The following is a 23332-nucleotide window of genomic DNA, read 5'->3' as shown; positions in this document are numbered from 1 at the left end:
TTTAATAATATCAATAAGAATATTAATAAGGATAAAAATGGCTAACATTCATTAAGATCATCCTATAAACCAGACATGGGCTAAATATTTACACACATTATCTCATTTTAGCTTACTACAATCTTATGAGGGAGGTATTACTCATTTTACAAGTAAAAATACTTGAGCCTTAAAGGAGGCAACTAGATTGTCCAGGATTCTACTGCTTATGAGTCTACAGAGCTGGGATTCAAAACTAAGAAATTTTGATCCTGAAGCCTGTGCTCCCAGTTCCCTTCTTCTAGAAATTGGAATGGGCAGTAAGGGGACAACTCATTCTCCAGCCCAACAGACACATGATGAAGTCTTTAACCAAAGAAGTGTGAGCTGTGGGCTAGAGAAGAGGAGATTTGAGAAATATGTATACAGATGTGGCCCTGGAGACTAAGATCTCACACTGAGTATGAAGGAAGAGACATGGGTAACAGCCACCTGTCTGAAGAAATGGTGAGCCAAGAGAATGGGTGGAGGTAAGTAAGGGGGTGGGGGGAGCAGAGGAATGGGCGCTTGATAGAAGGTGCTGCAGTCAAGGTCTCCTAAGCTACTGATGGAAGGCCCATGGAAAGCTGGATATTTAGGTCTGGAGCTGAGGAAAATAATCTGATAAGAGGGTACAGATTTAGCCACAAACATGTTGAAGTCATCAGAGTAGTTAAATTTGTCTAGGGAGAATGCAGAGTAAGAAGAGAAGATGGTGATGGACAGAAACTTAGAAAAACCCAACTAATCAGAAAAAAATCTATTTTCTCATCTGTAAAAATAAGAAGCTGTGTGTGTGTGTGTGTGTGTGTGTGTGTGTGTGTGTGTGTGTACACTGATCCATGCATACATATAGCTGCCTTCTTTAGAAGCCTGAGAAAGGGCTTTCTTACAAGTAAACAGGCTTTTAGTGTTATTTCTGGACAACCAAGTTATTCTCTTTCAAATGTGAGGTCTTGAATTAATTCTAGGTGGTACATTTCTGCTGAAAAAAATAAGCTAGTTAAATGGTGCATGTATTTAATAATAAATCAAAATAGTACTAACAGTTTCAGAGTTATCCGCCAAGATATGCTTGGCCACTCTGAGCTCAAGTTGCCAGCGTCATTCCGCTTCAGGCGTGGGCACAGTAGGCTTTGAATGAAGAGCCTTGCTACAGGGAACATTTTCCCAGGATACACCATTTTCTAGCCTTATTTATGTTCTCTCCTCACCCTGACACCCTAATAAATATCCCAGTGCAGCTTACCTGCCTTAGCAATCTGTACAAAAGGTGATTTCTTTCGTTTCTCTCTTTTTAAAACAAAGGAAAACTTCCCAACGTTAACATATAGCAAAAACACAGCGTGTTTGGTCCGCCTTCCTGGCTGTTGCTACCTTGCCGTGCATGACACACAGACAGAGGCAGGTCTGACGACGACGGGGATGAGACGCCTGAGAGCTAGCTAGCCCATTCCCGTGGAAACCACGTGTCCCTCAGTGCAGGCTGCTCTTCCTACTTTGCTGTGCGATTTCTTTGTGTGACTTCAAGAGGGGCTTGTGAATGATTTCTAAATGTGTGCCTCCCTGGGGCGAGCTGCCTGGGGAGGGAGTAACCCTGCCAAACAGGGACAGAGGAAGCCGGCAGGGACCTCGCAGTGTTGGAACTGGCTCGACCCTTGCATGCAGTTTTTGAAATCGGCAAAACAGAAATCAGATTACTATCATATTATGCTGGTGGAAGCTCAAGGAGAAGGGACTCTCTACCAGCTTAAGGATTATGAGAGATGGAGGGAGTTACAGAACAGCAGTGTGTCTTATGCGTGGACCCTGACGACAAATGTAAGTTTTCATATTCTCATACTATATTTTATTGCTGTGTAATTTTCTTTTTGGCTTGAAATTATGCTTGGCCAAAAGGTAATCATCTCACAATGAGAATTTCTAGTGTGGAAAGTTGTTAATCTTTGCTTAAGACTTTTTTCTTTTATTAACTAAGCAATATAATATAAACTGAAATTTCTGACAGCAACTGTGGCAATTCAGCCCAAGACTGACTGAGAACTAAAACCCAAAGTACATTCAGTTGCTGTGGGATTAACACTGGATGTATTTTTAATTGACTTTCTTAATGCAGAAGGCATGCAACCCACTGTTTTGGCTTGCATGCTATTTTAATGCTGCTGTGGCTAACCTAGGGTGATCAGCATACCCAACAGAATGAGAGAGATAAACGAGATTCCTGGTAGTCACAAAACTTTTCTTTTTTGGTCAGGATCACATTTTTCTCCCTGAATGCTCAAAACTCTTCAGCCTCTGTGCTAAAAGTCATTCTGCTTTTTTGACCTTGCTTTGGAGAAAAAAATGAAACCAAACAGAGGACTCTACTAAAATTGTGAAGGAAGGAAATATAAAGAGCCACTGCAGTTCTTTAACTACTATTGCAATAATGGGAGGAAAAAAGTCAGCCAGAGGAGCCCAGCGTGTACACCAGCCTCAGTGTGACAGAGTGTGGAGACACAAAAATGGATGGTGACCAGAGCCTATAACCTGGTAGTTTTTCTACACTTCATCTGCTACAAGTTCCAGCTTAGAAATGGATATTCTTTGTGAAGAAAACACTTCTCTGAGCTCAAGTACAAACTGCTTGATGCAACTAAATGATGGCACAAGGCTTTACAATAATGACTTTAATTCTGGAGAAGCTAACACTTCAGATGCATTTAACTGGACAGTGGACTCAGAAAATCGAACCAACCTTTCCTGTGAGGACTGTCTCTCACCACCATGCTTCTCCTTACTTCACCTCCAGGAGAAAAACTGGTCTGCTTTGCTGACAGCTGTAGTGATTATTCTGACCATTGCTGGAAACATACTCGTCATCATGGCAGTGTCCCTAGAGAAAAAGCTGCAGAATGCCACCAACTATTTCCTGATGTCACTTGCCATAGCTGATATGCTGCTGGGCTTCCTTGTCATGCCCGTGTCCATGTTAACCATCCTGTATGGTGAGTGGCGTTAGTTTCCCAGCTGTACCCACAGGAGTAATAGAGAGCATGTGCATGTCATTAGCAGAGGAGCCAGGGCTCAAGGGACAAAATAAACACAGGGCTTTGTTCATGAACAAGGCTACCGTGTTACACTAGTTACTTAAACTTTACTCTTAAAATGGGGTTTCACATATTTTTTAAAAAAAGACAACCTATTATCTGTGATCATTGAAGAGTTTTGTGCTTTGAAATATATACACTTTATGTGGAAAATATTACAAATGCCCCAATACAGTCATAAAGCAATAACTTTGTCATTCTGAATCCACTTGATTTTCACTCCTTTATATTCCCAAATATTCCAGCCTTTAGGACAGAACAGTTTTATCTTTGGCATAGTTTACAGCACTTCTAATGAAGTGGTAAAACCTTCCCAATTACCTGGGAATATCTGCAGGAAGAACATTAGTGGTGCAGTGGGTTTAGTGTTAAAATATGCAGTCTCCATTAGAATAAATGAATTATCCCAATTTTAATTGTTCCCTGCCCAGGTAAGCTAATTTGGAAGGGTGCCTTTGAATTCTACCCTCAGCTCTTTAAAAATGCATATGCATAAACTCCACCGGTCTGGCGTGGAGAGGGGTGGAAAATGGAAGGAGGTTCATCTTGCTTTCTTCTCAAAAGAGTTTGAAAGAGTCAAACCTCTCAGCAAGTCAGCATGCACAGGGGCGGCTTCAGCTGGGAGCAGAATGTGATGCTCTTTCCAAATTATAAGTAATACAACCAGATTTTTCCAGAGGCGGGGGGAGGGAGGGAAGAGGGGAGGGAGGGCCTATTGAGACTGCTGACAGGCACATCAGTAGTCACCCAGAGCTGGAAACAGGTTGAGTGCTGTCTTTAAGAGGGGATTTTTTGGCCAAGTCTTAGGGGCTAAAAAAAAATATCAATCCAGCCCTGAGGAGTGGGGAGGAGTGGGAAGGAGGAAGAGGAGGAAGGTGAGCAACGGAGAGCAGATTCCAGTCTGCACAGGGCGGATAGGGCTCATTACCAAACCAGCCTGCCTGATCACTCTGATGTCACCACCAGATCATTTCATTAAATTCGCCTGTCATTTCCCAGACATTTTGGAGAAGTCCTCGCTTCCTAAAACCCCACCCTGCTCAAAAGCAAACTCCAGGAGTGAGGGATGACTCTCCACAGAGCTCGGGAACCAAAACCGCGGAGGGAGGGTGGGGATGATCCCGCGCGGCTGGCGTGGGCGGGGCAAGCACCAGCCCGCGGGTGAGGAAGCCCGGACTCGCCGGGGCCTCGGGCTCCGGGTTGCAAGGGCGCCCCCTGGCGGCAGCCGCTCCACGGGTAGCCGCCTCCAGCCCTGAGCTGAGCTCCTCCCTGGACTGTCCTCCAGGACTCCGCAGGGCGAGGAAACGCCCCCTCCTTATCCCTACTGCGGAAACCCGGACTAAGGCTTGCGGCTGCCCCCTTGCAGAGAAAACTTCTTTAAGAGCCAACATCAGTTCCGACCAGGCTGAGCATGGCTTCCCCCCAGGCGCTGCTAAGGAAAAGGCTCTAGCTTTAGCTCAAGCTCTTTGCAAATAATCTGTGTGAAAGACACTAAATTAGGCTTGTATCCTGCAACCCTTACTTTTCTGAATACCCATGGTGGCATTTTGGTAGAGAGAGTATGTTTGAAAATGGAGAGTTTGTTCAGCTTTTTAGGTCTGCAATATTGTAAAGAAAAGGTGGTCTTATAATTTTCCTTCTCACATGCACACAGACCTAACACTATTGCTTATACTGTTATCAGAATTAATTAGGTTTACATAGCCATTTGATTCCCCCTAAAACAAACAAAAGTACACTTTGCCTATGTCCATAAAGCATATCCTTTCTCCCTAATACAGCAGGTGACTTTCTTCGGTGGTTCTCCCAGTGGAATCATCTGGAGAGCTTTAAAATACTTAGTATTTGGAATCCACCTCTACCCACCCTCCTAGGCATCAAGACGTCCCTAAAGCTCTCCAGCTGATTCTAATGAGGGGCCATAATGAGAACCACCACCCTAAGTAGTGGTTGCCAAAGTGGGGTTCCTGGACCAGCAGCATCAGCACCCCCTGGGAATTTGTTAGAGATGTAAACTCTTCTGCCCCACTACAGACTAACAGAATCAGTCTCCAGAGGTGGGGCCCACCTGGGAGTGCTGATGCTCACTAAAGTTTGAGAACTACTACCCTGAAACAATTTCAGGACAGGAACACCATGCTTTTCTTCACCAATGTCTTCAACTCCCGCTCCCCATAAGCCCCAAGTTTGAGTTTAACGCCAAAGCATTATTAGGTAATTATGTTTCATTTTTACAGGTAAAGACATATTCTCATTCCGGATTTTAATCATTTGTTCCTTCACACCAATAGTGCTTATTGAGAAACTACCAAATGCCATCACAGGGTAACTGAGCAGTTATAACAATGACTAAGGGATGGACCTAACCTCAGGAAACCTAAAATGTGTGAAAGATGTGTGAATAAGTAAGGACAGTACACTGTGAGGTGCCTCGGCAGAGGCGCCCAAAACATGTTATAACTTATGACCTAAGTAACTTAAAAACAACAAACAAACAAAAAAAGATATGTTTTGTTAGGCAGAACGGAGTAAAAGAAGTGCTCAAGAGAACCTGTTTACCCCAACAAAATGAAATAGTTCCAGCCAAAAGAAATGTTCATCAACCAGTGAAATCCTAGTATAGTTAACCACAGTTGCTATTAGGCTTTTCTGAAATATTGAAAATAGCTTATGTTACCCTTTGCTGCCTCTTGTGCCTTTCCCCAGGATGGAAACAGTTGCAGTAGTGGAGAATCCACATGCCAGAGGCAGCATACGGCTGCTTACTGACTCTAAGCTTCTGCATCCTAGGTTACAGGTGGCCTCTGCCTAGCAAGCTCTGTGCAGTCTGGATTTACCTGGATGTGCTTTTCTCCACGGCTTCCATCATGCACCTCTGTGCCATCTCGCTGGACCGCTACGTTGCCATCCAGAACCCCATCCATCACAGCCGCTTCAATTCCAGAACTAAGGCATTTCTGAAAATAATTGCTGTTTGGACCATATCAGTAGGTAAGTGAGAACAATATTTAAGAGTTTCCTTTGAAATGACAGTTCATGCCTTCCAAGGACACCTGTTCTGTTTTATTGCACTAAAGCAGAACATCCTGAATCTATTGTTTGTTGCAAGGTATGTTGCAACATAGTAATGATCAGATTTGCTTTAGGAAAGAAAAAACCCATTCATGTCACTAGCTGACAGCATAAATTTGTATTGCTTTGCACAGGTAAGAATATATATACCAATAGAGTCCAAATCAGGAATAACTGCAACTAGCCACCTTCAAAAGCTTTTTCCCCATTTCATGCTTTCAAATTCACTTCTATGAATTTGAGTTTGCCGGAGACCTCAACATTTATTATAATCACTGGACTTGTGGTCAGTATAAGAATACAGGGCCCCATACTGGAGTATATAGAACTTCTGGGGGCTAGGAAAAGTGCCTTGTACTGAGCTCAGAGGGAGAAGGTGAGAACAGAGGAAGGTGGTTGGACTTGCTCACAGGGCAGGTATTTTAGCTGGCCCAGGGTCTCTGGACCCCTTCCTCCTTTTGTGACACCTCACACTAGAGGACTTCAACCTGCTTCATGGAGGTTGATTGCACACATTCACCTGTAGCCAGTATTGATCTGTCACACACCTAACAATTGGGAAACCCCAGGTAGCGGAAGCTAGAAGGTGAGTTCCCAGGCAGCTAAGTCAATTGCACTTGTCACCTCAACAGGCTTAGTCAGTAACCAAAGATTCCCCAGGATTTGTTTTGAAGTCACAAAGCTTTGCAGGCAGAAATGCTGTACCTGCTTATGGCCACCTGGATGTCAGTATCTACTAACATGAAAGACTATGGGATTTGATGGCAGGCTTGACATCAAGGGCCGTGTGAGTCTATCCACAGCTTTGTAATAAAAATGCAAATTTATAAAAAGCAAACAATATATGTTTCAGTTCCTGTTGTTTTCCTTGCTACTTAAGGTATAATCTGCAGAGTAGGTAGCTCTACTCTGTAGGTGAGGAAATTGGGGTGCAAAAAGTGAAATGACCTGTGCAAGGCCCACCTTAGCACAGGAAAGTTTTTGTATGATGGGGATACTCACAAATTACATTGGTATGATTTTCAAAATTTGGAAAGTCTTATCTCTTTCCCATTTTAAACTTCACATGACAGTCTGTGGGAGACAAAACAAAAGATCTTGCTGTACTTATTTGATAGATTAGGGAAGCGAAGTAAACAGAGGTTTTGTGGCTTGCAACGAGCAGCAGGACTATGCTGCTGAATGTACCTCCTAACTGAGGAACTAGTTCTTGCTCCCAAAAACTGTTTATGGTTTCTGGACCAGTGCAATCTTGAACTCATTCTGTTAGGAGTGATTCTCAATCCCAGCTGCACATAAGAACCCCTGGGGAGCATTATAGGCCCATAGTAGATCCCAGTGATTCTAAGGTACAGAATCAGGGTTGAGGACCACTGTGAATCCTGAGACAGACCGTCAAAGAGGGAGTGGCAATTAGTTTTAGAATTCCCAGTTGATTCTTTCTATAGATTCCAGTTTTCTGGAATAATTCTCCATGTTTTCATCTATTTTCTTAAATATTAGTCACTGTTATTTGGATATCTGAGTAACTTTGGAATTGCTATTCTGTAGGGGTTTTTTCCTCTTGCTTCTGTCAATTATGCCTGGTAATTTTTTTAAATTGAATATTGAATGCTTTAAAAAAAAAAATTGTGGATACTCTGTTGATGTTCTCTTTCTTCAGAGAGAAGTTCTTTAGCTTTAGCAGGCAGTTAGAATGGGTACCCTCAATTCAGTCAGGGGCTGCATTAATTTTAGGTCTGTGTCTAGTTTACCCTTATACCTAGGGTGTATTCCCTCCATGACCTCAGATGAAAGCCTTCAGAGCTCTTTAGCACCTTAAGTTACTGCTAAATCTTTAGCTATTCATCCTCTCAGTTTGTCCTGCTAACAAATTGGCAAATGCCTTGAAGGGAAAGGCAGCTCACACTATTACTGTACTTTTTCACTCTTCCCTTCACTCCAGAGTCTTAACTCCTGAAATCCTGACTGCTTTGTTAGCCCTGATCCCCTGAAACAGTTTGGGCCTTTAATTCTGCTTTATTTGGTACTAATATTACCATATCTCTTCCTTATGCTTTGAATCTCTCCAGTGTATCGTTCTTTTCTCATCCCCTCATTTTACTTTGTTCCTTTGTTTTATGTATATTTTCACAGTTAACTTACAGATGCATATTTTTAAACAAAATCTGGCAGTGACTGCCTTTTGATAATGAAATTCATCCTGTTTACAGTACTGTGGCAAGGGACATAATCTGTTTTATTTCCCTCATCTTATTTTATATTCACCATATATTTTTCTTTGTAATAGTTTATCCATTTGCCCCCATTTCATATGTTTGCTGCTAGCACAATGTCTTCATTTCCTTCACCCCATCCGTTAGTTTGAGGTTCTACTTGGCTTTTCGTTTCCATCCCAAATAGTCATTATTACACTGATTTCTATTAATATATCTAAAATAAATCATAATCCCACTAAACTGTTTTATTCCTTATTCACAAGTCCCAATTCATAGGTTTTAGATTATTTTCATAATTTTAAAATAATCTAGTGGTGCAAAAGAGAACAGGCTGACAGCTCTTAAAGGGGAAGGGCAGTGGGGGACTGGGTAAAGAAGATGAAGGGATTAGGAAAAAATCCATAGACACAGACAACTGTATGGCAATTGCCAGAGGGAAAGGGGGTGGGGGGAGGTAGGAGAGGGTAAAGGGGGAACAAATGGTGATGGAAGGAGACTTGACTTGGGGTGGTGAACACAAAATACAATGTACAGAGGACATATTATAGAATTATACACATGAAACCTACATAATTTTATTAACCAATGTCACTCCAATAAATTCAATACAAAAAATTTTAAAAGTAGTAATTTAGTGGTACAATAGATCTTTTTAAGTCAAAAAATGCAGAAACCATAAAGAAACATATAGACATAGCTGACTACATGAGAAATTGTAAGTTTTATATGGCTAAAATCAATTATAAGCAAAATTAAAATATTTCAGTGTATATGCATAACAGACCAAGTGTTGATCTCCTTAACATACATTTTGATAAAAAAATGAAAAGACAAACAATCCAACAGGGACATGAACTATATGAACAGGCAATTCACAGAGATACAACTTGAAATGAACAATAAAGCTCATGAAAAAATGTTTAGCCTTTTAAACAGTCATGGAAATGTAATTTAAGACAATAATGCAATACCATTTTTACCCATCTGACTGGCAAAATGAAAATGAGTGAAAACACCCATTTTGGTTTGGAGATATGGTGCCCTATGTACTCTCATAATCTGTTTGTGTAATATGAATTGTTTATACTTGAACAGTCTAGCAAAAGTTACTAAAATTTGACCTACCAATCCCATGAGATAACATGTTCTACAGAAAAACAAAAGTGCATATAAGACTCTTTAATACTGCAATCTTGGGGAATAGCAATTTTGGGAAAAGTGGAAAGGTTGGGTTATGGTTTTTATCTAAATTATGGAATATTTTGCAGCTGTTAAAAATACTGAGCTGGGGTTATTTGATATTCAACTGGAAGAGTGGCCATGAAGTTAAGTGCAAAAAGCATGTTTTGAAGTGCTATGTATGATCTGAGCCCATTCTGATAAAATAATAATAGTAATAATATAGAGAGATAAATATGTATTAGCACTGAGAAACTGTTGAAAGAATTCACACTTGTCAAGAAGGTGAAATTTAAAAGAGTGGCAGGATTGTTATATTTATCCTTGTGTACTTCTATAAAGTTTTGTCACAAATCTGATGATGAAAAACAGTTACACCTGCTTGGTGGGAGAAAAGGCTTCGTAGAGGAAGTGGCTGACCTTCAAAGTTTGCTAGGATCCAGCAAATGGCAACCTTAGTAACCACATCATAGATTACTCAAGTTTCCTTACACTAGTCATTTTTGAGATTTGCTGCTTCTTTCCCACTGCTTACTGCTCCTAGCTTGGTCATTTTATTTTTTCCAAGGCTTCCATCTAATTCTGAGGAAAATGAATATAATTACAAATCAATTGCATTTTCTACTTGTGAACTTCTCTGAGTAAAGGAGTGATGACAGAAAAGCCTGAAGCATTAGATTAAGAATGATCCTAGGATCCTCTGTGGATTTCATTTTCCCTTCACAAACCCAATATTCATGATCAGAGGTAACTGTGATTTCACGACAATATTTAAAGTGAACAAACCCTTCCTCATGATGTTTGCCTTGCTAATGCCAGAGAGAAAAGACAATGGATGCTACTCATTCCCAACCATCTTTAGCAGGTAAAGGTATAAATCAGATAAAAAGAAAATGACTATTTATATACTGTCATATTTTGACAAGCAAGCAAAGACACCAATTTAAGTTTTATTGCACTTATTTCATTTCAGAAATATATTTGTAGTTCTTGGAGTAATTTTGAAGTATAATGGGTCTAAATAGAAATATTTTTCCCCTCAAGGCTAAGCATGACCACGTATTTTATGCATTATTACTTTTCTAGAGAAAAGGCAAGCTGTGTCACATTTATTAGGGTACTTTACCTTCCCAAACTATGACAAATGTGCATCAGTTCTAAACTAAATGCTTAGGTCACTGGTTCCAAACTCTGGCCTTCAGGCAAGTTGAAAACTCACCTTTCCTACCTAGGCGGGACAGATATATTAAGAAGCTTTGAGGGACAGTAGAAATAATGCATCTCACAGTAGTTTTAGTTTGTAGCCTTTTAATTAAGATTTTTAGTACCTTTTTATGTTTATGAGCAAATTTATATTTTGTTTTCTGTGGGTGTTGCCCCTAGTTTTTGCTGTCGAACTTGAAGTCAGACTACTGGTTCTGTTCCTTATAAACTGTGTGACCAAGGGCAAGTTACTTAACCTCTCTGCACCTTAGGTTCCCAATGAATAAATGATGATAGTAACAACACCATAAAACATATGAGGTTGTTTTAATGATTAAGTGAATAAATACAATGTTTGTATCATAAGTGTTATACATTTACAACATTATTTAACATTTTTCTGTAAGGTTCTTGGTTTTTCTAACATAAATTAAGGGAATTAGCTTTTTGGCTTGTTTTCACACTTGTCTATGTAGTCCCAATGTATTACTTGTCGCTTAACATTGATTTTGGTAGTATTTTTCACATGAAATTTTATTTTTATGTAATTTTTATTTATAAATGCTTTTTCTCCTTTATGGCTTCTGAATTTTGAATCATTATTAAAATTGCCTTTTCCACTACAAAGTTACAAAGGAACTGTTCCATATTATCTTCCATTACTATTTATGATTTTGTTGTATGGTTTTGTCTTTAAACCAATTAGAATTTAATCTGTGATTTAATTTTTTCTACACAGCTACTTATACCATTTATTTCCTCATTGGTTTGGTATGCTACCTTTATCATATACTGAGTTCCTATATATACAGGGAAAGGTAAGAGTAGGTTTATAGTTGTGAGTGTGGTATACAGTTTATTTTTGTATTACAGTATTTATTAATTATTGCATTATTTTCTGTATGAAAAACTGTAAACATACTTTTGTCCCACCCTGCACTTAGTTTTACTTCTGCACTTTTTCTGTTCTAATGATCAGTCTGTTCATTCACCTGTCGCATACTTTTGATCGAGGACATATAATTATGGCTTTCATTATCTCTTAGATCTAGTAGTCCTTCATTCTTCTTTTTCACACTTTTTTTGACCATTTTCATGTGCTTCTTACGTGAGTTTGAGAACCTCAGCTTCTGTCAGCTTCTACCTAATTCCAGGGTAAAAAATAATTGCTTTTTTATTGGAATTGCATGTAACTTTATAAATTAACTTTTTAGACCTATGTGCTTTTTTTGGTCCTGGTGTGTCTTTTTTTTGGGGGGGTGGCTTTTCTTGGGGGGTAAGCAGCTTCAAATTCTTTATGGAATGAAGTGAATATATAAACAAATATAACTACTAAAAATTTTAACACTTAAGGTTTAAAAAATTACATGCACATTTAGGTCCAACAGGAATGATAAATATGTATGTTTAATTTTTCTATCTTATCGTGTCTTCTGACAAAAATGCTTAGAAAAATACAAAATAAACCAGCTGAATAAAATCACCTCGGAACCAGATGGTGTTCTGTTGGCCTTTCTGCTGAGGCACCCAGCTGTGCTGCCTGAAACAGTGTCTGAAGAGCCCACTTGGGACTTTCTCCTCTGGGACGGGACAGGTTTTTGTCTGCCTTGCTTATTGGCAAGAGTCAGCCTAAGAACTAGGTTTCAGAGATTCGTCGGTCAACCTGTTCTCTGTCCCACCACTTAGAGATCGCATTGTAGGTCAACACCTACCAGGATCCAGAAGGAACCTTGTGAAGAATTAGTCTAATTTGCCTTTCCCTCAGTTTTGCTATCTTTGCATTTTCTCTCCTAGGTGAAATCAAATTGCCTCCCCTTTGTCTCCTTCTTTTTGCCCCTGCCACACTGCATAGTCATACCCAGAGGCCCAGGAGAGAGCTCTGGGCACCATCCAGCCTGCCGGTGAATAGGTCAGTGTCCAGGAGCAGGAATGTTCACAGCCACGTGGAGAGAGGTTGCTGTGCTTCCCTAGAGGACTGCAGCACCAGACAGCTGCCGAGGGGCCAGCCCAGCTGCCACTGCCCTGAAGCAAGGCTCTGCGGGGCCACTTCTTACTCCTCCCACCTCCTTCTCGTGTCCTTGGAGTGCAGCAATCCTTTCCCTTTCTGCCCACAGCTGCAAGAGAATTTAGGAACATCTCCCCCGCCTGACCAGCTCTTTTCATATTTAGGAACATAACATCACGGAAAGCCTATGCTCTTGGAGGACATGTTGTCCTTCAGGATGCTCGCCCATGGGTAAGAGGCTGTTTAATAGCCCAGGCAGAGTGACAGCTGACTTTTCTCTGCATGGCAGACTCTAGCCATTGCTATGGGACAACATGCTCAATAAAACAGCAGTTAGTAGTGTACACCCTCTATGCCCACTGGAAACCGATGAAAAAAATTAAATGATCCAGAGATAAAGAAGAAGCGCTCTATCTTTTGTCAGACTGTTGATTTGGCCTGCTTCACAGACGGCGCTTCTTTGCTCTTTTGCTCTCATTCTTTAAAGCAGGAGGAGGAAGAGGAGAAGAAGCAGGGCTGGGATGTATGTTGCTTCTGGCCATTTAAAGCAGAGGACTAGTATCCATATACGTTCCCCTCCTGCCACCTCCTGCCGTGGGCTGTCAGGAACCTGCAGGCTCTGGAGGCTCCCCTCAGATTTCATCCTTTGAGAACGCCCCTCAGTCGTCCCTTTCTGCTTGTAATCCTTTGACTCTGTATTTGCATTTCAAGCTGTTCCTTCCAAACCCTACTGACCTTTGCTGCAGTTCTTTCTTTTATTTGATTTGGCCCTTTCTTTAAATTCTGTTACTCTATAAACCAGGTCCTATCCGCTGTCTGTCTTCCAAAGAGTCCTCCATAATTTGTAAAATACTAATGAGAATAGACCCTTTTTCTTTTCGTGGGTTGTCACAATTTATTCTTATCAAAGCATTTTATCTTTTTAAATTACTAAATGGAATTTTAAGAGAGATAGTACAGACACATGTGCTTGGATACTATCTTGATCCACCAAAAATGTTATATCTATATATGCATATATGTATATATATATCTTTTATCATTCCTTAGTGTACTTTTATGTATTCATTTAATTCTGTGGACTGCTCTCTCCTCTGCAAGCTGTCTCCTCCCGTGGCTCCTTCCCTCCCCTCTCTGGTCTTTCTCCGTTGTTTTGGTAGACTCCTTTTCCTCTTACTCCTTAGGTGGTGGTATGCTCTAGAGATCCAGTCTCCACATTCTCACACTTTATTCTCCCTTATTTTGCTGGGTTCTTTCCATTTCCATGGATCCACCTATTAACAGAACACTGATGAGCTGATCAATCTATATTCTAGCCCACAGTGTTGTTCCCCAGGGCTTCAGACTCCTGCATCCAACTGTTGATGGACACTTCTAGCCAGAAGTCTCGCGGGAACCTCAGTCTTATCTGATCAAAAGGTGTACCGTCTGCCATTTCTTCTCTTGAAATATATATCTTAAAACATGGCACTAATGTCTACTCAGTCACTAGACACCCAGGATTGATTCCTCTCCTTCCTCACCTCCATATCCAAGTAATTGAACAGTCCTTTGGTTTTTACTTGCGAGCTATTTCATAACTCATCCCCTTTCTTTCCAACCCCCACCATCTCCCTCCTATACTACTGTAAACATGTTCCTATCTACAGGCTTTTTGCTGTCATTCTCTACCTTGTCACTGAAGTCAACTGTATAACATACAGATTTAACTAAATCACTCTCCTGTTGGAAATCCTTGAATGACTTTGCTGCCAGGAGATTACAGATCCTTAAATGAGAGACAAGGCCCCTGGAAATAGGGTCCCTACCTCCACCTCCATGCCATTTCCTACCACAGTTTGCCTCACATTTTATTCTCCAGCTACAATAAATTGCCCATTATCCCCATGTCATTTCACCTTTATTTTTGTATCTTCTGCTTCAAATTCCTTCTCATCTCCTTGCCTGGCTAATTTCTGCTTTTCTTTTGGCATCACCTCCTCTAGGAAGCCTTCTCCACTTATCCCCTCTCTCCAAGGATTAGTTACTTGTCCCGCTTTGGTTCTTCCATAATCCTCCCATATGTTACCTTTTCACATATCATATCATGTTTATTCCCCCACTAGATCATGAATTTCCAGGGAACAAAAAATGAAAAACAAAAAAGTTATACTTCATCTTAAGCCCAAGTTCTTTAATAGATAATGCCTATCCAAGAATGCATGCATGCAAAAATTAATTCTAGATTCTGACACTGAAAACACCTTTAAGAAACTTTTATTTCCTTATGTGCTTGGTTTCAAAAGGCTATTTTTAAATAGGCTTTCATGTAAATAAGGGGAAAGCAAATATTTATATAAAAATAGACTTTTCTTTTTTTACTTTATGCCAACCATGTTGTAGTTACGATAAATGCCAAAATAATGGTGTCTGTAAGGAGGAGATATCAGTGTACTTTTTCCCCACCAGCTGGTGAGCTTTGCTTTGAGATGTTTAAGACTTATCTGGAAAGTATATTAGAATCATCCTCCTCTAAGCCAGGTTCTGTCACATCAGAATCTACATAGCCTCTCAAGGTAGTTTTCTTTTAACTTGGGTTTTTTAAACCGCTATAAAAACGGGTTAATGTATCTCCTGGATGGCTCATGAGTTCTCAGGCAGTAGTCATTAGTGGGTCTCCACATTCCACAGTCCAGATATCAACTTTGCAAGTTCAGATTTCTTTTTTTCCTTTTTTTTTTCTTTTATGAAAGGATGATCACACTCCAGGAAGTTGACTTACAATACACTGACAAGTAACAATACACTGATTTATTTAATGCATAGTTAATATATACCCATTTTCTTGGATCCAATCACCTACAAGGGAAATTCCTTCCTGGTAGGGCAATCCTCTCAAAAGGCCATAGAAAACAGCAACATGAAGCTATCAAGGGTCCACAATGGGCCATGTGCAACACAAGCATGTGAGAATTAAATGAGAGTACAAGTATTCACCAAAGGATTTGACAAGCGTTTACCAGAGGATGCAATGCATATGTTTTCAGACTTTTTTAAAACATGAATTAAAATGTAAGTACAAAGCAAAAAGCTTATGATGTGATGGAGAAAGACTTGCTATAACAGAAAACAGAATTTGCCATTATAATAAAGATGCAAAGAACTCAGCAGAGCTGGGGATAAGGGAAGGTGGCATGAAGATGGAAATGTTTGAGTTGAGCTTTGAAAGATGAAGAGAAGTTGGGAAAATGGAGAATGAGACAGAATTTTCCAAGAAGAGAGAATAATGTGGGAGAAAGACATTACGTACAATATAGCTTGATAAACAAAGGGTTGAGATATATGAACTTCACAGTCCTTTAAAGAATATTTTAACAACTCTATAACAGTGATGAAGTGCCCCTTTCCACTCTAAAGATGTCTGTCTCTAAATAAGCAAGACTAGTTGTCTAGAATCAGAACATCTTTCCCCTAGAAAGTACTGAAATAATGCCGAAGATTTCTTAGCTATAAGACTCTTTTTCAAATATTATTTCAGTCATCAAAATAATCTATTCTATATAATATTACAGTTCTAAGATCAGTACTTATATTAGTCATGTTATAGGTGCTGGCTGACTTTTAAAGAGGAACCTTGGAATCTTGGGTAAGCAGAGAGAGATGTTTTTATCAGGCATTTTCAAACTTTTCTTCTAGAGAGTCACTTCTAAAAAGATTTCTGCAGATGAACAGCTCATCTATTTTTGTTATAATCCTCCTTTGTTTTAACTCCAGAAGGTGGCATTTTCTGACCTTTCCCTGTTTTATGAGCCCTTACTTGGTTGAGAGTAACCACCTTTGTTTTAGCCACAAGGATTCAAGAAACAAAAAGTACACCAGCACTTTAAACTATCTTCCTAAATTTTGTTTCTAATCTCATAGCTCTCATTTTTTAATTAATATTTTATTTCTGGAATTTGGACTGTTGGGAAATGAAGGTGGATGGAAACTTCTTGCCCAATTCCTATAAGAATGTGTCTTTAAGAACCTTAATGAAAAATGTTCCTAGAGCTTGCCATTATCTAAGTTTTTAAAACAACTTCAAAATGGTGAAGATGGTCTCCTACATTTTTCTAATTTCTATGGAATGGAATCATCATGACTCTTTTTCATATTCCTATTCCATTTTTATTTTAAAATTATTTTTTCTTTTTCAATTACAGTTGACATACAATATTAAATTAGTTACAGGTGTACAACCCAATGGTTAGACATTATATAACTTACTAAGTGATCATCCTGATAAATCTCATACCCATCTGACACCATGCCTAGTTATTAGAATATTATTGCTGCACTTTACATCCCCATGACTATTCTTACAACTACCAATTTGTACTTCTTAATCCCTTCACCTTTTTCACCCATTGCCCCAACCCCTCCTCCCATCTGGCAACACAAAGTATTCTCTGTGTCTATGATTCTGATACTGTTTTGCTTATTTATTTTGTTTTTAGATTCAATGTTGATAGATGCATATTTATTGTCATTTGTTGTTCTTATTTTTTATCTTTTTTTCTTCTTAACAAAGTCCTTTTAAAATTTCATGTAATACAGATTTGGTGGTGATGATCTCCTTTAGCTTTTTCTTGTCTGGGAAGCTTTTGATGTCCTTCAATTCTAAATGATAGTTTTACTGGGTAGAGTAATCTTGGTTGCAGGTCCTTGCTTTTCACCATTTTGAATATTTCTTGCCAATCTCTGCAAAGTTTCTGTTGAGAAATCAGCTGAGAGACATATGGGAGCTTTCTTGGAGGTAACTAATTGCTTTTCTCTTGCTGCTTTTAAGATTTTCTTTGTCTTTAACCTTTTGCTTTGTAATATGATGTGTCTTGGCGTGGGCCCCTTGGTTCATCTTGTTTGGTACTCCGAATTTCCTGGATTTGTAAATCTATTTCCTTCACCAGGTCAGGGAAGTTTTCTGTCATTTTTTTGAATGGGTTTTCAATTACTTGCTCTCTCTCTTCTCCTCTGGCACCCCAATGATGCAAATATTGGTACACTTGAAGTTGTCCGAGAGGCTCCTTACACTATTCTCATTTTTTTGGATTATTTTTTCTTCTTCTGATTGGGTGTTTTTTGCTTCCTTATATTCCAAATCGCTGATTTGATTCTCAGCTTCATCTACTCTACTGTCGATTCCCTGTAAATTATTATTATTATTATTTAAATATATCTTTATTGATTTCAGAGAGAGGAAAGGAGAGGGAGAGAAAGAGATAGAAACATCAATGATGAGAGTCATTGACTGGCTGCCTCCTGCACACCCCCGACTGGGGATTGAGCCTGCAACCCGGGCATGTGCCCTGACCAGGAATCAAACCCCAATCACCTGGATCCTAGGTCAATGCTCAACCTCTGAGCCATGCCCAGTCGGGTGATTCCCTATAAATTATTCATTTCAGTTAGTATATCCTACATGTCTCACTGATTCTTTTTAATGGTTTTCATGTCCTTTATATGCTGTTGAAGTTCCCGCTACATTAATCTACTATTCCCCTGAGTTCACTGAGCATTCTTATAACCAGTGTTTTGAACTCTGCATCTAGTAGATTGCTTGTCTCCATTTTGTTTAGTTCTTTTTCTGGAGTTTTGTTCTCTTCTTTTATTTGGGAAATGTTTGTCTTCTTATTTTGTCAGCCTTCTTGTGTTTGTTTCTATGCATTACATAGAGCTGATGTCTCCCAGGCTTGGTGTAGTGGCCTAGTATAACAGGCATCCTATAGGTTCTAGTGGCACAGCCTCCCCATTCATCCCAGCTGGGCACTCCAGGTGTGGCCCACCCCCTCCCACCTTCCTCCCCACCCTGTGTGGGCTATGTATATCCTCCTAGTGTAGTTGAGCCTTGATTGCTATTGGCATGTCAACTGGAGGGATTTACCCCCCCCCCAGGCCAATCAGCTGCAAGGACTGGTTGCAACCACCATGGAAGATCTGCTGTGCAGGGGCCCACCCCACAGAGAAGGACTCCCTTCAGTGGGGCTCTGTGCCCATTGATTCTGCCCCTTGAGTGTGCCCCTTGTGGAGGTAGTTGGGTGGTGCTTCAACATGGTCTGAAGCTGTGTAGTGGATGTGCTGTCTCTGGGGCCTCCTGAGGTGCAGGCCAAGGTCAGTTATCACCTGTGTTCTGTCTGGGGCCACATGGCATGAGCTAAAAAGTGACCTGCAGGTGAGTGACACTTGTACTGGGCTTGGAGGTGCCCAGGAGAGGCCTAGCTATGAACCAAGGCCAGCTGCTGCTAGTGCCAGGCCTGGGGCCACTTACCAAGAGGCACAGGGTACACAGAGGCCAGATGCTGCTTATTTGAGAGTTTTTAGGGAAGTCTGAAGCATGAGCCAAGACAGGCCATTCATGTAGAAAAGCCACTAGAAATAGCTTGGGTGGGCCCGCAAGTTGGGTGGGGCAGGATCTTAGGGAATCACCAGGATGGAGCAAACAGTAATAACCAGGTTGGTGGAGACTCAGACATGGCACCCACCTACCCACTTTGTCATGGGGGAACTCAAAGAAAGAACAATGGCCTCTGCCAGCACTTCTGTCTGGGAGAAAGTTGCCCCTCCCCCTGATGCCAGACAATTTAGTTCCTCCCTGTATTGTCTCTGGTGCCTTTTGAGCTGCCTGCCCAGCCAGCACTGGACCTCAGAGGGAGTGAGTCTGAGTAAATTCATTTATGGTCCCTTTAAACGGAATTGCCTGGGACTCCAGCAGCTCTCCTCACTCAGCCTCAATTCCCACTTGTTTTTATAGCCATAAGTTATGGCGACCTCTATCCCTGGCACTGGAAGTCTGGGCTGGGGAGGCTGGTGTATGCTGGGACCCCTCACCCCTTGGGGGAACCTCCAAAGCCAAGATATTCCTCCTCATTTTTATCTGCCACACGTGGATGTGGGACCAGCTTATTGCATGTCTCTGCCCCTCCTACCAGTCTACATGTAGCTTTTTCTTTATATACTTAGTTGTAGGACTTTGTTCAGCTAGATTCCAAGTACTTCTGAAAGATGGTTGTTCTGTAGTTTAGCTCTAATTTTGATGTGGTTGTAGGAGGATGCAGGTACCACATTTATGTGTACTGCCATCTTCACCAGAAGCCCTCCTATTCCTTTCAACTCCCAAATGAACCATTTAAAGATTTATATAAATGACCACATTTACAGGTTAACTCAAATGCTTAAAACATGACCAACTTAATTCCCACTGCTCATTTTCTTCAACAGTACCACCAGTTTACACATTTGATATAGGAACTTCAAAAATCATCCTGTTGATGTAGAAACCAAAGGCCTGTCTAATTCAGGGGTGCTCTTGCTTCCCTGATACAGCAATTAACTCATCTGTTTGGTGAGGTAAGGGCTGTTGCTTATTAAAATTTTGTGTCACCCAATGAAAGACATTTAACCCTGTCTGGAATAAAGTTGATCTTCATTTATTGTGTTCGGTGGGCTGGTTTTTGTATCTATTTCCATTGTAGGCACTGGCTTCTGAGACCCTGGTAAGTACCCAAGGTTTCTCTGCTTAAAAGGAAAGGAGAGGTTCCTTTTATGTTTCCCAGCTACCCTAACTCCCCAATTCCTTCCTATTCACATCTACCAGTGTTCTATTTTGTCTCCAACCATTCTATTCAGGCACCATCATTCTTACATGTATATTGAGCCATTATGTGCTAGATGCTCATGATGCAAAGACATCAAACTTTCTATCATTCTGTTTTAACAGACATGCTCCCTGGATATACTTGAAGACAGTATCCCTGTTGATTAGTTTGTCTCCTAAAGCCATCCATTAAAGAGTCTAACCCATAAAGGAGAAAAAAGAATGAATGTCCATTTGACCATATATAAGAGCTCAATTATGTTGTTTGGTTGATTCAATAAAATGAATGAATTTTTTAAAAAAAGAGAGAAAGGAAGAAAATGAAGGAAGGGGTAAGAAAATAAAAGGAGGGAGAGAAACAGGGTTTTCTGAGGGGCCTTTGTAGCTTCCCTGACCCCAAAAGCAAGTCATCTTTAAAGTAATATGTCCACTGGTGCCCACTTTTTCACATATGAGACCTCACCTGGCAAAGTATGGCAAAAGAAAGTTTGGATAAACATCTCTGTAGTAGCTTTTCCGGGATTTTCATAGATTTAATGTCTGTTTCCATAAAAACAGGTTTGGCAAAGCTGGTCATTGACATAAGCTAAGAATGAGAAACATATACCATGAGAAATTCACATTCTAACTTGAAGCAAAAGCTCAAAGTCACACTTTTGTCTTTTTTCATAACTTGGAGCTTTAAACTCAGCAGGAGAGTGCCTTATTAATTCAAGCAAGAAATATTTTCATTATATTAATGAGGTTTCATTTTTTACTGTTTACATTTCTCATAAAAGTGAAAGCAGTTACAGTAACAATGTTAGTAGGGAATGTTCCTCAAGGAAATGGAGAACTTTTAGATTCTGGTTGTGGTCTTCAGAACTCCCACTACCAGCCCTTCCCTCAGTGAACTGTCTTAGCCAGCACTTGCTCAACTGACTGAGGTATTTTTTTCATGTTTTGCTAAACCATTTTTGTAAGAGTGTTAAAGAAAAGTGAATGAAAAACTCAGAGAATGAGCCTGGAATTTGAAAGTAACATATTTTTCTAATCAACCATAATCACGATCAGACTAATTTCTAAAACAATGTGAAATAGACAAAAATAATGACTCATAACTGAAGACAATTTCACTCTTGTACAAGAAACTACTTTGTTGATTTTGTTTATCTTTATTGTTGAGAGTATTACAGATGTCCCCCCTTTCTTCCCCCCCCCATTATCCCCCTCCACCAGGTTCCCATCCCGTCCCAGTCCTTTACCATCCTATTGTCTGTATCCATGGGTAATGCAATAAGTTCTTTGGTTAACCTCTTCCCACCCACCCCCATTACCTTTCCTTCTGAGGTTTATCAGTCACTTCCATGTTTCCATGCCTCTGGTTCTATTTTATTCATCAGTTTATTTTATTCATTAGATTTCACATATAAGTGAGATGATGTGATACTTGTCTTTGATTGCCTTATTTCACTTAGCATAATCATCTCTAGGTCCCTCCATGCTGTCTCAAAGGGTAAGAGATCCTTCTTTTTTACAGCTGCATAGTATTCCATGGTGTAAATGTACCACAGCTTTTTTAGCCACTCATCTACTGATAGGCACTTGGGCTGTTTCCAGATCTTAGCTATTGTAAATTGTGCTGCTATGAACATAGGGGTACATAAGTTCTTTCCGGTGAGTGCCTCAGGATTCTTAGGATATATTCCTAGAAGCGGGATCACTGGGTCAAATGGCAGTTCCATTTTTCATTTCTGAAGAAACTCCACACCGTTTTCCATATTAGCTGTACCAGTCTGCATTCCCACCAGCAGTGTACTAGGGTCCCCTTTTCTCCACACCCTTGCCAGCACTTGTTTGTTGATTTATTGATGGTAGCCATTCTGGCAGGTGTGAGGTAGCAACTTATTGTTTTAATTTGCATCTCTCTGATTAGTGACACTGAACTTTTCATGTCTCTTAGCCATTTGTATGTGCTCTTTGGAGAAGTACTTTTTCAGGTCCTCTGCCCATTTTTTAATCAGATTGTTTGTCTTCCTTTTGTTGAGTTATATGAGTACTTTATATTTTTTGGAAATTAACCTCTTGTTAGATGTATGATTGGCAAATATGTTCTCCCATACAGTGGGTTCCCTTTTCATTTTGATGCTGGTTTCTTTTGCTGCGCAGAAGCTTTATAGTTTGATGTGGTCCTATTTCTTTTTTTCCTTTCTCTTTCCATGGTGATGTACTGGCAAGCATATTACTACGTGAGATGTCTGAGATTTTGCTACCTATGTTTTCTTCTAGGATTTTTATGGTTTCATGGCTTACATTTAAGTAGTTTATCCATTTTGAGTTTATTCTTATGTATGGTGTAAGTTGGTGGCCTAGTTTCATTTTTTTTCATGTACCTGTCCAATTTTCTCAACATCATTTATTAAAGAGACTGTCTTTACTCCATTGTATGTTCTTGCCTTCTTTGTCAAATAATGGTTTGGGTCAATTTCTGGGTTCTCTGTTCTGTTCCATTGATCTGTGTGCTTGTTCATGTGTCAGTACCAGGCTGTTTTGATTACAATGGCTTTGTAGTATAACTTGATATACAGTATTGTGATCCCTCCAACTTGTTTTCTTTTTCAAGATTGCTGCAGCTATTCGAGGTCTTTTTTGGTTCCATAAGAATTTTTTGGAGTATTTGTTCTAGATCTGTGAAATATGCCATGGTATTTTACAGGGATTGTGTTGAATCTATAGATTGCTTTGGGTAGTATAGACATTTTAATGATGTTAATGCTTCCAATCCATGAACACAGTATATTCTTCCACTTGCTGATATCTTCCTCTATCTCTTCCTTTAACATCTTGTAGTTTTCAGAGTACAGGTCTTTTACCTCCTTGGTTAAGTTTATTCCCATGTATCAAGAACCTACTGTGTTTCTGTAAATGATGACTTTTCTATAAGGAAACATTGGAAATG

General features: G+C 40.0%; 1 protein-coding gene across 2 annotated transcripts in view; it reads left to right on the top strand.

Moving 5' to 3' along the window:
• The first annotated feature begins 1407 nt into the window (after positions 1-1407).
• Positions 1408-23332, top strand: part of HTR2A (5-hydroxytryptamine receptor 2A) — a 76203-nt gene continuing 54278 nt past the window's right edge. The window contains exons 1-3 of one of the 2 annotated variants that reach the window (XM_081129601.1): positions 1408-1839; positions 2273-3005; positions 5898-6098. In XM_081129601.1, the coding sequence (XP_080985727.1) occupies positions 2594-3005; positions 5898-6098 (613 nt within the window). In that variant the 5' untranslated portion in view covers positions 1408-1839; positions 2273-2593. The remainder of the gene's footprint in view (positions 1840-2272; positions 3006-5897; positions 6099-23332) is intronic. The other variant, XM_081129602.1, reaches the window with a different exon arrangement.

This window comes from Miniopterus schreibersii, assembly GCF_964146895.1.
Source record: "Miniopterus schreibersii genome assembly, chromosome: 2".
Lineage (NCBI taxonomy): Eukaryota > Metazoa > Chordata > Mammalia > Chiroptera > Miniopteridae > Miniopterus > Miniopterus schreibersii.
This window is presented reverse-complemented; position numbering and strand designations above follow the sequence as displayed.